The sequence below is a fragment of the Erinaceus europaeus genome, chromosome 18 (assembly GCF_950295315.1).
Source record: "Erinaceus europaeus chromosome 18, mEriEur2.1, whole genome shotgun sequence".
Classification (NCBI taxonomy): domain Eukaryota; kingdom Metazoa; phylum Chordata; class Mammalia; order Eulipotyphla; family Erinaceidae; genus Erinaceus; species Erinaceus europaeus.
Genome location: NC_080179.1, coordinates 32,086,075 through 32,100,575, shown reverse-complemented (window position 1 = coordinate 32,100,575; position 14,501 = coordinate 32,086,075). Strand labels below are relative to the sequence as shown.

Sequence of the window (14,501 nt, the reverse complement as noted above, 5' to 3'; positions counted from 1 at the left end):
TCTGCCAAACATTCATCCTTTCCATTACAGATTCTGTACTCTCTTGGGCCTACTGGAACTTCTCTTGACACAATGACACAATTTCTTCAGAGAGGAATTTTATATATTGCCAATACCCACTTACTGAGCTTGAACAAATTCTTTCCCAAAGCATTAGTTCTGTACTTCTAACTCCTGGCTAGATTATTTCTGCCAGGGATTGTGTAGTTGAAAGGGTGGTAGACTGAAGCTCATGTGGCCGAAGTAAAATGACCAAACCAAACTTCACCTTTCTTCAGCAACTTCTTCATGTGAATGAGTTTTCACTACCCCACTATCTCCCACTGGAGTGTTAGTTTTAAAAATAATCAATGTGCTTGTTATACTAGAGATATTATAGATGAGGCATGTTAGCAAGAAAGGGATGTGTCATATAAGCAGTCCACTTCAAAGAATGCCAGGATCTCAGGTAAAGGTCAAAATCCATGGAACACATACTGTACACTGACATTAAGCCAGGTGTTGTTAAATTTCGGCGGCTCTTGCCAGGCGGGTTGGCTTCACGGGCGGGTAACAGAGATGCGGAGACAACGGCTGGGCAGGGAAGCTGTATTTCTTTATTCAGGAACCACGATTCATAAACTAAGACAAACTAATCACCAAACAGAACTCTGCTGTCTCTTTGCGGCGGCGCAAGCACTCTCTGCAACTCAGAAACTCTCTAACTCTGAAACTCTTCCACTATGGAACTCTCTCTTACTCTGTAACCCTGAAACTCTCTAACTCAGGAACCCTCTGGCCCTCTCTCACTCTGGAACTCTGGTGGGTTTCCTTGGGGCGGAATTAGCAGGCCTGATCTAATTCTCTTGGCGGGGGAGAACTAGAACCCAATGTAAAGCATACAACAGCCAGGGCAATAGTAAAATGATCTATGTCCAAAATGAGTTTTGAAAGAGGCTAACTCTAGAGGTGCTACTAGCCTATTATGCTATAGTTCTTACTTAAGGAGATGAAATGACCAGGTGCCTTCTGCATCACTGATGCCTAGTAACTGAGTACCAGTAGAATCTACCAAGCACACTCTAGTTTAACACAAAATCCTTGTAAGAGAATTGGCTGGGTTCATCACTAAGCTCAGAGAAAGCAAGGTTGAAACAAGTTTTTATTCCTCTATTATTTAAGACTAGAAACCTACGGCCCTGTGTTATCAAGACTTTGATGACTACCAAAATGAATCAGCCACCATTCAAACTGTCAATATTTCTGCACAATGCTTTGAGTCCATTCCAACTATTACACTTTGCTGTGGTTCCACTTGCAGCTTTGTACCCACGGTGGTAATTCTTAAATTTAGGTTCTCTCTCAACCATTTTAAAAAGCATGGCTCTAAACCCTTCTGCCCTCCAACCTCTTTCCTGAAGTCTAGCTAATCTGTATTTCTCAATAATCCTCTAGGAATTCCCATGTTTTCTATCATCAAATATTTACTATTATGCTTCTTTCACCTGAAATGTCACCTTCCATAACTTAACAATGACTACTGCAGAATTAGAACTTTTGACATCATAAGTCCTCTTTCTCTCCATTCCACAGTAAATTTTGTTTGTTTGACCAGAATCCTGGTGGGGGAGGACTGAGCCTGGGATTTAAGAGCCTCAGGCAGGAGAGTCTTTTTGCATAACCATTAGCTAACTCGCCTGCTCTTCACATGACATCTTAAAATCTCTTAGCACAGATCCCTTAACAATGTGATGAAAACTTTGAATAACTGAGGAGGAAAGAACTAATATGCAACATTTTAAATATGACTTTAAGGACACTGCACTTAGATCTATAAAATTGATTTTCATGTCCACAGTTAATTGCCTTTTTTGTGGGCCTGGCTAACTAGTTTTCCAGACCAGTCCCTCCCCTACAGAACAAGACTACTACTTCCACCCCCACATAATGCCACCAATGTACTCCCTACAGAATATTATCTGCTCCAGAAACCACTTAATCTAAGCTTCACACACAATAATGTTTCTGAATCTCTGTCAGAACATAGCCACTCCCTGGAAGTTGATCTGATGCGTGTGACAATAAAAGTAAGACAGAGATAAAGTTCTTTCTAGAATATTTGAGCCAGTGGGTTTGGGCTAATCATAAATGACCTTCCAGAAAGGTAATTTTTAGGCATTTTTCTAAAACAGAAAAATAAAGGTTTTTTTCTACGTTCAGAAATGACAGGGGGGAGGGGGGAGATGGGAATCTGAGGTAATTCAAAACAGTGTGGCTACATATTTGCAACTAGCCTAGAGAATACCAAAACAAGGAGATTTTAACTGAGTTTGTGAAGTCCATCAACTAGTAGAGAAAAAAGCTTTGAATACTACTTTTTTTTTCTCTCAGCCTCCACACCTCTTCCTTCCTCTCTTTAAAGGTGCTTTCCTTCTTTCAATCTTCTTTCAGTCTTATATCCTCAGTCATTCAAACCTAAAACTCCCCTGGTACACTGAAAATTCCCCTATATTACACAGCAACAGCTGACATTATCTGTAAAGTACATTTTTTTTAACATAAACTTTCACTATTCTACTATAAAGACATCTTTCAGGCCCTGGAACATAATGATGGAACTAGTTTAGAAGTGGGAGTGAGAGTTTTCTGGAGACTATGAGATGAGGAATTTTACCCATGTGCCAACAACTATATTGTAGACTATTAACAACTATATTGTAGACTATTAACCTCCCAATAAAGAAAAAAGTTTAAAAAATAATTCCTATTGATAACTCAAGTATTTAAGTAGACCCAGGAACTATCTGATCGTATTCAGGAGCACAAGTGAACTACAAAGCCATAAAGAAGCTCAGTACAATAGCTTTCATACAAAATAAACAACCCACAGATATTTTTCACAAAAGCTCAGCTGACTAGGTACTGAGTAATCAAGAATTACTTTTAAAAAAAAAAAGAATTACTTTTTCCAATCTCATAAAAATAAAAACACTTCAGTTGGGAGTCGGGCGGTAGTGCAGCGGGTTAAGTGCACATGGCAGGAAGCACAAGGACCAGCATAAGAATCCCGGTTCGAGTCCCGGCTCCCCACCTGCAGGGGAGTCTGAGCTTCACAATTGGTGAAGCAGGTCTGCAGGTGTCTCTCTTTCTCTCTCCCTCTCTGTCTTCCCCTCCTCTCTCCACTTCTCTCTGTCCTATCCAATAACGACAACAACAATAATAACTATAACAACAATAAAAACTACAAAGGCAACAATAAGGAAATAAATAAATAAACATTTAAAAAAAGAAAAAGAAAAATACTTCATAAAGAGTAAAGAAAAGCCCTCAGTCAACTAAAGGTTACTAAGAAAAATAAAGAGGTGAAGGACAGCTACTGGCTGGTTTCAGGTATATATGGACTATGGATGACCAAAATAAATGAACTTGCAAAAATGATGGTATTTGGGTCTGGGCAGTGGCACACCCAGTAGAGAGCACACGTTATCAATGTGCAAGGAACCAGGTTCCAGTTCCCAGTTCTCACCTGCAGGATGAAAGCTTCACAAGCAAACAGGTAGTGCTACAGGTATGTTCTGTCTCCCCCTTCTCTCTCAATTTCTGTCTCTTATCAAAATATTAAATTAAATTTAAACAAATTAAAAAATGATGGTAACCAAAAAAAAACCAAAATATAAGGGACTCCTATATAAACCATGGAGGCAAAAAAAAAAAAAAAGAATGTATAAGGTAGAAAAATACTAAACTAATAAACTATCTTCAGAAGTAGGTGGATTTCTCAAAAGTTAATTAAGAGAAAGTCTATAGTAAAAACTAGGAAAGAAACAACTCAAAGCACTTACATGTTACTTGCTGAACACTCAATTACATGAGCTCCTTTGGTTATTGAATCAATTATTAATTTTTTTTTTTTTTTTTTTTTTTTACCAAAGCAACACTCAGCTTTCGCTAATGGTGGTGCAAGAGATTGAACCTGGGATTTTTCTAGCCTAAGAGTCTCTTTACATAACCATTATGTATCTACCCCGTCCCTTGAAACAATTTTTAGAGATTAGAAATAATGCAATTTAAAGCATAAATGCTTCTGATAACCAAAGGACTGTACTGTTCACTGTGGATAGCAAAGAAGACACCAGAAAGTTGAAAAAAATACTAAAAAAAAAAAAAAATCACAGGAACAAGTTATTCACGATTTTACCAACAATGGAATCCACTTATTCATATTTTGACATATTTCCTTCTAAGTTTTTTTTTTAATTTCTTTATTGGGGGATTATTTATTTTACAATCAACAGTAAAATACAGTAGTTTGTACATAACATTTCCACACAACAATACAACCCCCACTAGGTCCTCCTCTGCCATCATGTTTCAGAACCAGAACCCACCCCCCCCAACCCACATCCCAGAGTCTTGTACTTTGGTGCAATACACCAACTCCAGTCCAAGTTTTGTTTAGAGTTTTCCCTTCTGATCTTGTTTTTCAACATCTGTCTATAAGTGAGATCATTCCATATTCATCCTTTTGTTTCTGATTTATCTCACTTAACATATCTTGGAGCTCCATCCAAGATGGGGTAAAGAAGGTGAATTCACTATGAACCTGAGGCTTTGGAACAGCAATATATTAACACACATATTGTTGTTCCTGCTCCCATTAATATGTATCAACTACCAATAACATAGTCATTATTTTAATGCAGAATTCATTTTGCTTGTATTTAATATTGGCACTTTATCCTAAATCCAGGGAAATCTTTCTTCCTTTTTATCCCTCCCATTTAAAAATCTACCAAGCTTTCAGAATGTTAAGCAAAAAATACTCTGCATTTGTAAGTTTAAAAACAAACACCAACAGATGTCTAAGGAACAAACAAACGAAAAATATTTATTTTTCTGAGTAGAGCAAAGAAGACATCTTTGAAAATCAAATATACAAACAAGACAAAGGAAAGAATTTAGGCAATCATCACACACATACTAGCAACTGAACCTGTTTTCTAGGAAGTTAAAAGAACATTTTTTATTAATGAGTAATCAATGCTTATTTTACTTTATCTAGTAAATCATATGCTTTACATAAAATAAAAACTATAAGATTATTTCCCTGAAGAGAAGGAAACTGCTACAATAATAAGTAATATATCAACAGATAGAAAAAAAATTGTATTAATTATTTAAAAAAATTATTAGATGTAATTTTTGGCAATTTTATTTTAATGTGGTTAAGCCTCATCTTTTTATTGCTACCAGCGCTATTGCCAAGGCTTAGTGCCTGCATGACAAATTCACTACTCCCAGCAGCCATTTTTTCCTTTTTTTCTTTTCTTTCTATTTTACTGGATAGGACAGAGAGAAATTGAGAAGGGAAGAGTGGTAGGGAAGGAGCAATTAAGATAGACACCTTTAGATCTTCACTGCTTGTGAAGTATCTCCCCTACAGGTGGGGAGCAGGGGCTAGAACCTGGGTTCTTGTGCATGGTGCTATGAGCACTTAATGGGTTGTGCTACCTCCTGCCCCCCAAGAATCTCATTTTTAAGCTCTGAGTGTTTACCCTTTTGAAAGTTATCCCCACTTTCTAAACATAGTTCACTCTTAGAGGCTGTGTCAAGGTCTCTCAGATCACAAGGAGCCTTCCATGACCACCTGCTATTATTTCCTCTGTGAGGACATTAATAATACTAACACCATAGAAGGATTAACAACAGCAGCCCTGTAGAATAGGGGCTAGTCACTTAACAGAAACAAGCTTAGAGAGGGTAAGTAAAAAAGCATGCAAGTGGTAGAGTCAGAACTAAAGCTAAGAGATTGGTTTTTAAAAAATTCAGAAGTGAAATCTGCATTATTATCAGGGCTAAGTAACATTCTAGGAGCCAAGGTTTTAGATAAAGCAGGAATGTTTACAATTTTTTTAATAACTGGTTTAAAAAGTTACACTGGTTTTCCCAGAGATGGGGTTGCTGGATTTAACAGAGCACAAACAATATCAGAGACATATATAAAAATGCATTGTTTATCTGAAATTCAAATGTAACTTGGCATCCTGTATACTGACAGCCCTCAGGTCTTTACAAAACAAACAAAAAACACTAATAAATCACAGAGCTACAATTCCTCAAACTGAAGTCTGGGACACTCTGTGTGCCACATGTTTTTTGGGAGGCCAAATAAAGGGAAGTGTAGTAAGGTTGCAGCTGTTCTTGACTGGGCTTCCTTTTCTGTTTCCTAGTAGCAAACAAAGATCTTGACTCCAGAGACCTAGCTTTCACCAACTAGACCATTTAATTTCACTGCCTCAAATTTCCTGAACTACCTCTACCTCCATGTGGATGTTGGGAATATTAAATGTAACTGATGTTGGGAGGGGGGTAATATATATTTACATATTAATTCATGGGTAGAGTGCTTTGGGAATACAATCTCAGAAACTCAGGAGAGATAAAATCCCATCATCAAGAAAGTTAAAAATGAAGTCCAGCCGAATATAGTCTCTAAAAGAAAGGAAAGAACTAGTAAGCCAGACTTCATAGTGAACTAAGGAAAAATGCAGTCAGAGAACAAAAAACATGCTTAGTGGGGTGGAAGGGAATCACTAATAGAAAATTCTGTACTTTATAAATGGCTATGGATATTTATTTAAAATATAGTTTGACTTATAAATATTAGCAAATTCAAATGCATCATAAAATAAGGCAATACCTTACTTTTGCATACTAATGTACTTTTCCTCTGAAACTTCAAACTCAGTGACTTCAAGTGTTAACCTTCCATTAAAAAAATAACAAATTGGGACTTATTCAGATAATAATCATTAAAAAGTCTTTATGCACTGGTTTACTCTTCGAAGTTTAACAAAACCCAATCTACTACACATAAATTACTGTGACCAGAAACTGCTTGAAGAGGATTAATCAACAGCTTTGTATGTCATCCTCCAACAAGGCCAAACCCTGAATCACTGCTGAATTCTTCACGTGCAACTACACCCAGTTAATCTTCAAGAAAGCAGCAAACTATGTAAATCTACTTAAACTTGGGAGATAAGCACACTTCACTCATCAAAAGTTAACATTTAACAATTGCAGCTATTAGTTGACAAGATCATTTGTTGACAAAAATACACATACATCATTTCATTTATCCCATACCCACTAAAACCTACTATAAGTATGGCATTTTATATCACTTAGCAAAAGAAAAAAGGTCTTGCTACATACCACCTTGCATAAAAAACCAAAGTATATGATATAACTAAGTCAGCTGGACTTAGTTATATCATATACTTTGATATAACTAACCAGTTATAAATTGGATGAAAACTTGAAGAAAACGGAAATACTCATTTTCTCTATTTAAATGCTTTTCAGCATAAAGCAGATTTTCTTTCGCAACACACAGACTGATTTCACAATAATGAAAGTCCTAAAATACTATTTTCTTTTGCGTTGTAGAGGTGCTGTTTTCATTTTCTCAGTGTGAATTTTTATAAGGAATACAACATATCATAATGACAGTCAACAATAAAAGGATATGCTTATTCCCTTACTGAGACTTGAAACTTCATTCAGAACCGACCTATCGTGTTATCACTCCTCTGAGAAGCCACTTGTGATCAAGGTGCTCACAGCCTGTGATGCAGGAAAATCCTGTTCATCTGATGATGCCAGAGATCATCATTTCTTGATCATTATGTGGGGCAAGAGGGGCACAAACACAACCCATGACTAAGCCACTCTCTTACATGTAAAATATAAAGTTTTAAGAGATTATACAATCATTCTGTACAGCAGTACTCTGGCATGAATATTGCTTCCAAATATTAATGAACAACCATCCAAATGATTCAGTTACTTCATCCTTTACCTCCTCTCATAGTCTCCACCTGCCCATCCCTAAATAGCAGAATGAATCCCTTAACCTGACTTATCAAATTAGCAGTTTAATGGGCAGTGATGCAGACTGAGATTGTGTGTTACAACTTGAGATGTCCAGGAAACAGAAAGTTGTACTGTCGTGGTTTTCAGATTTTTAAAGTTGTATTGTGGTTTTCGGAGTTTGGCTGGCAAGAGTCCAAATCCTAGCTCTGCACTTTTATTTAGCCTATGCCTTGTCTTCCTTTTTCCTTCCTTCCTTCCTCCCTTTTCTTTCTTTCATTCATGTAACATCAGCTAAAAACATTTGACTTTAGGTGTACATCATTATAAATCATCATGTACATTAAGTTCACCACTAAAAGTTTAAGTTCAGGGCTGGGTGGTGGCACACCTGGTTGAGATGCATAAGGACCTGGGTTGGAGCCCCCAGTCCCCATCTGCAGGGGGAAAGCTTCACAAGTGGTGAAGCAGTGCTGCAGATGTCTCTCTGTCTCTCACTCTATCCCTCCCTTCCCTCTCGATTTCTGACTGTCCCTATCCAATCAATAAATAAAGATAAAAATTTTTTTTAAGTTTTTCTATCCTTATCCTCTTTTACCCAATTTATCCACCCCCACCCTCACATATGCCTCAGCTTTTTTAACTGTAAAAATGGAGATAGTATTACTTGCTTCATAGTATTGCCAAGAGAACTAAAAAAGTTATTCCACCAAAAAACGCTAAGAACAGCAACTAACAAGTTCACTGATGCTTATTTACTACTATTACACATATAATACAAAAGTGATTCTCTTTCAATGCATTTCTTTCCAAAGGTGATTTAAGTTTTCCTCACAAGCAAATTATCTGAAATCATCTCTAACATCTGATTATGTATTTCTAGACTAAAACTAAACTGCAATATACATTTAAACTGTGGTTATTTTTTCATGAAAATGGACAAGCCCATATAAAGCCAAGGGTATAAGTTTAACATCACAAAATCTTATAAAAAGCATTAATTAGACTTCCTGTTTAGACTAAGCCAGGATGAGATCACAAAGTCACTCATGGTAACCAGGTCCCCTGCTCTGGAAGTGTGCTTTCTCAGTGAATGGCTAAATACTAACAAAAGAAACCTTTGACTCAAATACCACTGGTACCCAGGGTCTTGTGTCTGTATAATGCCTACACATTCATTTCTTTCTTTGCCTATAGAAAAAAGAAAGTCTGTTTGTTTTTCTGACTCAGTCAGCCCTTTTAGTCTCTGAATCTATGGAGAGCTCAGTGAAAAGAAGAGCATCTTATCAGCATGCTCCAGACCAGCAGGCTCTCTCCATCCACTCACAAAACCTTCAGCCCCTCAAAGCAAAAGGCCTTGCCCTCTGAGCTTTTCCTCATTCCAGAGTTAACACCCTGCTGAGTTTTGACAACAAATGAATGAATACACAAGGCCCTAACATAATTAGCCATCTTTGCAGGTAAGTGGGTGTGGTAAGAGGAGTCCAAAGTTGTAAATTGTAAAAATCATTTATGAAGCTGATATGTATGTACTGCATCTGAGGACATTTAGTTTACTTGAAACTATATAATAGGTGACTTTAGAGATGCTTGCTTCTAAATCTCAACACTTCAGTGAAGGGTGTTTTTTTGTTTTGTTTTGTTTAACTACAGGAAAATTTTTTCAGCCAGGTAAAAGTTTTACTAAGTGGGGCAGTAAGGGTACACCGACCAAGGTGTTTACTGATTTTCCTACTGAAAGCTAACAAGTAAAAGAACTGAGATCAGGAAACAGTACTTTTTTTTTTTTTAACAACTGACAAAAATCTGCCCTACTTTCAGATATACTTAAACTAGAACATACAACAAGAAGGACTAAATAATCAATAACCCTCAGAACACTCAGTAAAGCCACCAGGCATCACTGTCATCTGTCATGATCTTAATGGAGCCAAGTCTGCATGAGAAGGATACAGTTCACTCAAATCATTATTGAGATAATAACTTAATTGATTTGTCTCAGTGGCTAAGGATGTAGACAAGAGATTTATTATAGAAGAAAAATATCTGCAATCATGTTTTTGTTTTCTCAATAAGCATCTTGCCACTGACCTCTAAATCAGTTTAACCTTTTCCAAACAGACCTGCACATTTTTTACATAATTTAAAGCTAGGTTTTGTTATTGCTCCTGCTGAAAGGCTCTGTGAGATTTATCACAATATGGCTTCAGTAACCTTCTTTAAAAACAAAGATGAAAAACAAAAGGCCTCAACCATAAGCTTCCAGCTCCACTCCTTTTCCCGGCAGGGGATTTTGATCTAAAGTGCCTTTGGAGTTCAATCTGTTAAAAAATGCATGAAACAGTATTAAAATGGGGTGGGGGGAGCATATGTATGACTCAGGCTTATCCAAATATCTCTGCAACTAAGATGTCACAGGATTTCCCTGTGCCTCTGAAAACTGAAAACCTTGAGAAAGTGACAGCAGAAGTTCCTGTTTCTTTTTTAAAATATGTATATACAAGGGAGGGGCGCGCGCGAACACACACACACACACACACACACACACACACACACACACACACACACACACACACACACACGTCTTCCGGGTTTCAGGTTCTTTGAGGTTCCAAGTGAAAAATGTTGCAACCAACATTACCACTTATTAGCTTACTGTTCCAGACACAAAGGTTTCGGGGTAGGGGGAGAGGCAAACTTGTTGGAGAGCTGGGCAAAACACCACCACCCCGCGCACTTCGGGTGTCCTCCCCTTTCCGCCCCTTCTCCTTCCTCCACTTCCCACTCTAAAAAGCGGGATCGAGGGCATCTCCCCCACTAAGGTCACGGTCCCCGCGGCCGCCTTCTTTGGAAACAAGGTCACCCAGCCCGGTCCCTCTAAGGAGAGCGGAGTCCGGCCGAGTGCTGTCGCCCTTTGTAAAACAGGGCTGCGGGCCTCGGCTCCGCATCCCGGCGACCGCCTCACCTGCTTGCGATAGGGTATCCTGCAGTTGCTGCTGCCCCCGGGGTTGCCGCTGCTGCTGGGGAAGATCATCGCGGCGGGAGCGGGAACGGGAGCGGGAGCGGGGCGGGAGCGGGCTCGGGAGCGGCGCGGGGCAACCTCGCCGCGAGGGGGAGGGCGGAAGGAGGGGGCCGGCCGGGCCGCGGCGGCTCTGCGAACTCCTTCTCGCCGCGCGGCGGCGGCCAGCGGGGCCTGCAGCTCACGGCTGACTTGCCCGCCCTCAGCCTCCTGACTCTCCTAAAAGTACAGAGTGGCGGCTGCGGGCGAGATTCGGGCGGCCGCCGCCCAGCGTGCCATGGACCGACTACGCTCGCGGAGCCGGCGGCGCCCGGGACTCAACCAGCGGCAGCAGAGGAGCAGCGCCGCCGCGTCCCCACCTACCGCGGCTTCAACCACCGCCCCGAGAGCGCGCCGGCCGGGGGCGGGGAGGCGGCCCAGCACCGCCTCGCGCCGCGCCGCGCCGCGCCGCGCCGCGCCCAAGCCCGCCCGCGCCTCCACGCCCGCCCGCTGGGCGCCGCACCCGCCGCCCTGCCAGCCAGCCGGCCCCCGAGCGCGCCCTCCTCTCGGACTCAGGACCTGGAACCTGGCCTCAAGACCCAGGGAACCGCCGACGCCCCCGCTCTGGTGCAATGGTTGAGTCTGGCTCCCCGCATGCCGCACATTCCTCAGAGTAACCACCTCCCCTCCTTTCTTTTTCTCTTTTTCCCTTTTTCTTTTTCTTTTTTTCCCCCTGACTCTGCCTAAGCTTTGCATCCCAGCTCCAAGTGCCTTTTTAAAGGCATCGCTTAAAGAATTTTTAAGACAGCTAGGAAAGAAAAGAACCGACTCCCCCCATGTCTTCTCTTTTTCTTTCATCTTTTCTAAGTGTCTCCCCCCAGCCCCCTGACACACACCTAAAGGTGCAAGCAATCACTCCTACTTCTTTGAACAAACACTAAAATCTTAGCAGAGGAAACACTCCACTCCCTAAGTTCTCATCGCAAACACACAGTGAAGTTCTTCATTCCTATGTTAGAGTTCGCAAGTTGTCCTTCAAGATGACAATATCAAACCGCGCTTATAAAAACCTTGAAAACCAAAACAGTGTAATCTTTCTATGTTAATTACTACACAGGACACCAATGTGTTCCATTCAAAGAGCACAGCAACAAAACAAAGAACAAAGGGAGGAGGTAATTTCCTTTGTTTCCTAGTTGAAATTTGTTAAAATGGCTCAAAACTGCCCCTTTGAGGGTGTCACCTATGAATTGATGTATGGATCTTAAACCTGAATAATGCAAAAGACCCACCCTGAGGCCTTAGGTAGAAACCCTGGGCTCTGGGTAGTTAATTGGTGCAAGTATGCCATCTTTAAGGATGACCTGCTCAACTTCAAGTAGTGCTGGGTCTTATCACTGTAGTAAATATTGCGTCTTGGTCGTTGGATTCTAACACCATCCTGGAAAAACCTGTCTGCTATGATAATGAAAATCCAAACTTGTCTAAGATGACACTCCACTTCCGGATGCCTTAAGAAAAAGTGTTCTCTATGGGAATCAAAGTCATGGCAATTCAAGGGTTTGTTTCCAACAGCAAGTGACAAATATTCACTCTAGAAATCCTGTCTATACTGAGACCCCTTCATGCTCACAGATACTTCAAATATTGCCAAGAAAAGTGGTGAGAAATAGTAAGCCATACCAGTTAAGAACAGCCATATATTATACTGCAGCAAAGCAAAAGGACTGGGGGGGGTGGGGCAGATAGCCAGTGTATGATGCCAGTGAATAGGAGCTTGGAATAGTGGAGCAAGTGGTGTATGGACAGGGTGATAAGAAACTGTACCCATATGTCCTGAAAAAATATTACTTCCCCAATAAAAATAAAATTAAAACAACCACTATACACAAAATACACATATAAGCTTAATTCATTTCATTAAAAGAAAAAAAAAGAGCAGCAGTAAAGGAGCACAATATTAGGCACACAATGGGCAAGTGAAATCTTGCCAAATAAAATTCACGGTAATGTATTTGTCCTTAAAATTATCATGGTGCATGTATGTGGTGTGTGGGTGTGTGTGTATGTGCAGTTGTGTAGAACAATTTTCAGCTACCTATACACTTTTAGTTAGCTGTTTTTATCCTCTCACTAGGACCCTTTGCTGCAAACTATCAATCACAGATATTAAATATAAGCTATTAGGTAGAGCTTCAAGTCATAGGAACCATTTCTGAAGAACTTGATGTGCAAGACCCCAGCTGTTCAAACCTGTCATCTACAGAAAAGCTTTCCATGTACAACCTCACTTGTCATGACTGGTCTGTTAGGAAACCACAATCTAAACCACAAAAGAACAGCGTAGATTAATTTTTTCTATAGCCATGCTCTATGGGTATTTCAGATACATTGGAGATTGTGCTATTCTAGAATTTAAGACTTGACTAGATACCATGCAGTATTTTTACAAGGATAAGTTTTTACAATGACAGTAAAATTTAAATAAACACTAATGGAATTTTAATGCTAATATATATTAATATAAATAAATGAAAAACTGAAAAAAAAACCTTAAAGAATAAAATGGGTATTTTAAAATCAAAGAAAATACATTTTATATCATGGCAAATGATATGAAAGGGAAAAAACACAAATTATACATTTTTAAAACAGTAGAAAGGTTCAAACGTTCCTTAGGTAGGTGTTGTGCTCTGAGTAAAACATTATAAAAATGGCTAAATTTCTTCCACTGTTGAGAAAGCTGTAAAATACAATGCATTCATTTAAAGCCTATATAATAGAATTGCAACATAAAAGAAATGAAAATACAAAACCTTGTGTGCATCAATTATGATCAATTATGTGCATATACTAAAATCAATTACAGATATTTACAAGTGCTTAGTTGTAGGTGTGCTCATAGGGATAAATCCTGGTAAGGTTCTTTTGAGAAAATTTATTGACCTTTGAAATAATTATGCTTTAAGACAGAGAAAGTAAGGAAACTTTACAGAGAAATTGCAAATTGTCATAATAAGTAAAGGACTTCACACGATGTGAATGGAAGTTTGCCCTGACTCAGATTGATGTGGTAAACAGTTAAGTGTATTTGTTTATTTTCTTCAAATTTGGGAGCAACTCTCTGCCCATATCCAGCTTTTTAGTTTTAGTCTCAACTCTGACATCATCTTCCCAGACAATATTTTTAACCCACCTCCATTTTAGCTCCAAGAAAACTTAACTAAAGTCATGGGACCCTAGGAACATTCCTAAAACAAACTTCCAATTTTCTTTCCACCCTAAAATCCCTATTCTCAATTGCTCTATTCCTACCTTTTGGTTCCTGTTTATTAAACATTTAGTCCTGATTTATATCTTATTTCCTTTCAGCCACCAAGTTGCAGATCCTATATGATTCCATCCTGAACTCCCTGGGTATATTCCTCACTAATGTGTCCTGGAACCTCACCTCTCCAGGGAAAGATAGAAACAGGCTCAGGGTCTGGATCAACCTGCCAATGCCTATGTCCACTGGAGAAGCAGTTACAGAAGCCTGAACTCTCACCTTCTGCAACCCCAAAAAGAGTTTTGGTCCAAGCTCTCAGAAGGGGAGACATGTTATGGGAGGATGACTACAAGGCTCTGAACCCCAATTTCATCAGGTCCC

The 14,501-nt window shown here is 39.5% G+C and overlaps 1 protein-coding gene across 8 annotated transcripts in view; it reads right to left on the bottom strand.

Annotated features, from left to right (window-relative positions):
- Nucleotides 1–14,501, bottom strand: part of RBMS1 (RNA binding motif single stranded interacting protein 1) — a 277,109-nt gene that overhangs the window by 143,540 nt on the left and 119,068 nt on the right. The window contains exon 1 of one of the 8 annotated variants that reach the window (XM_060177878.1): nt 10,820–11,512. The exons of 6 other annotated variants lie outside the window; for them this stretch is intronic. In XM_060177878.1, coding sequence (XP_060033861.1) covers nt 10,820–10,888 — 69 coding nt within the window. In that variant the 5' untranslated portion in view covers nt 10,889–11,512. Of the gene's footprint in view, nt 1–10,819; nt 11,513–14,501 lie in introns of those variants that run through there. One more of the 8 variants, XM_016188451.2, reaches the window with a different exon arrangement.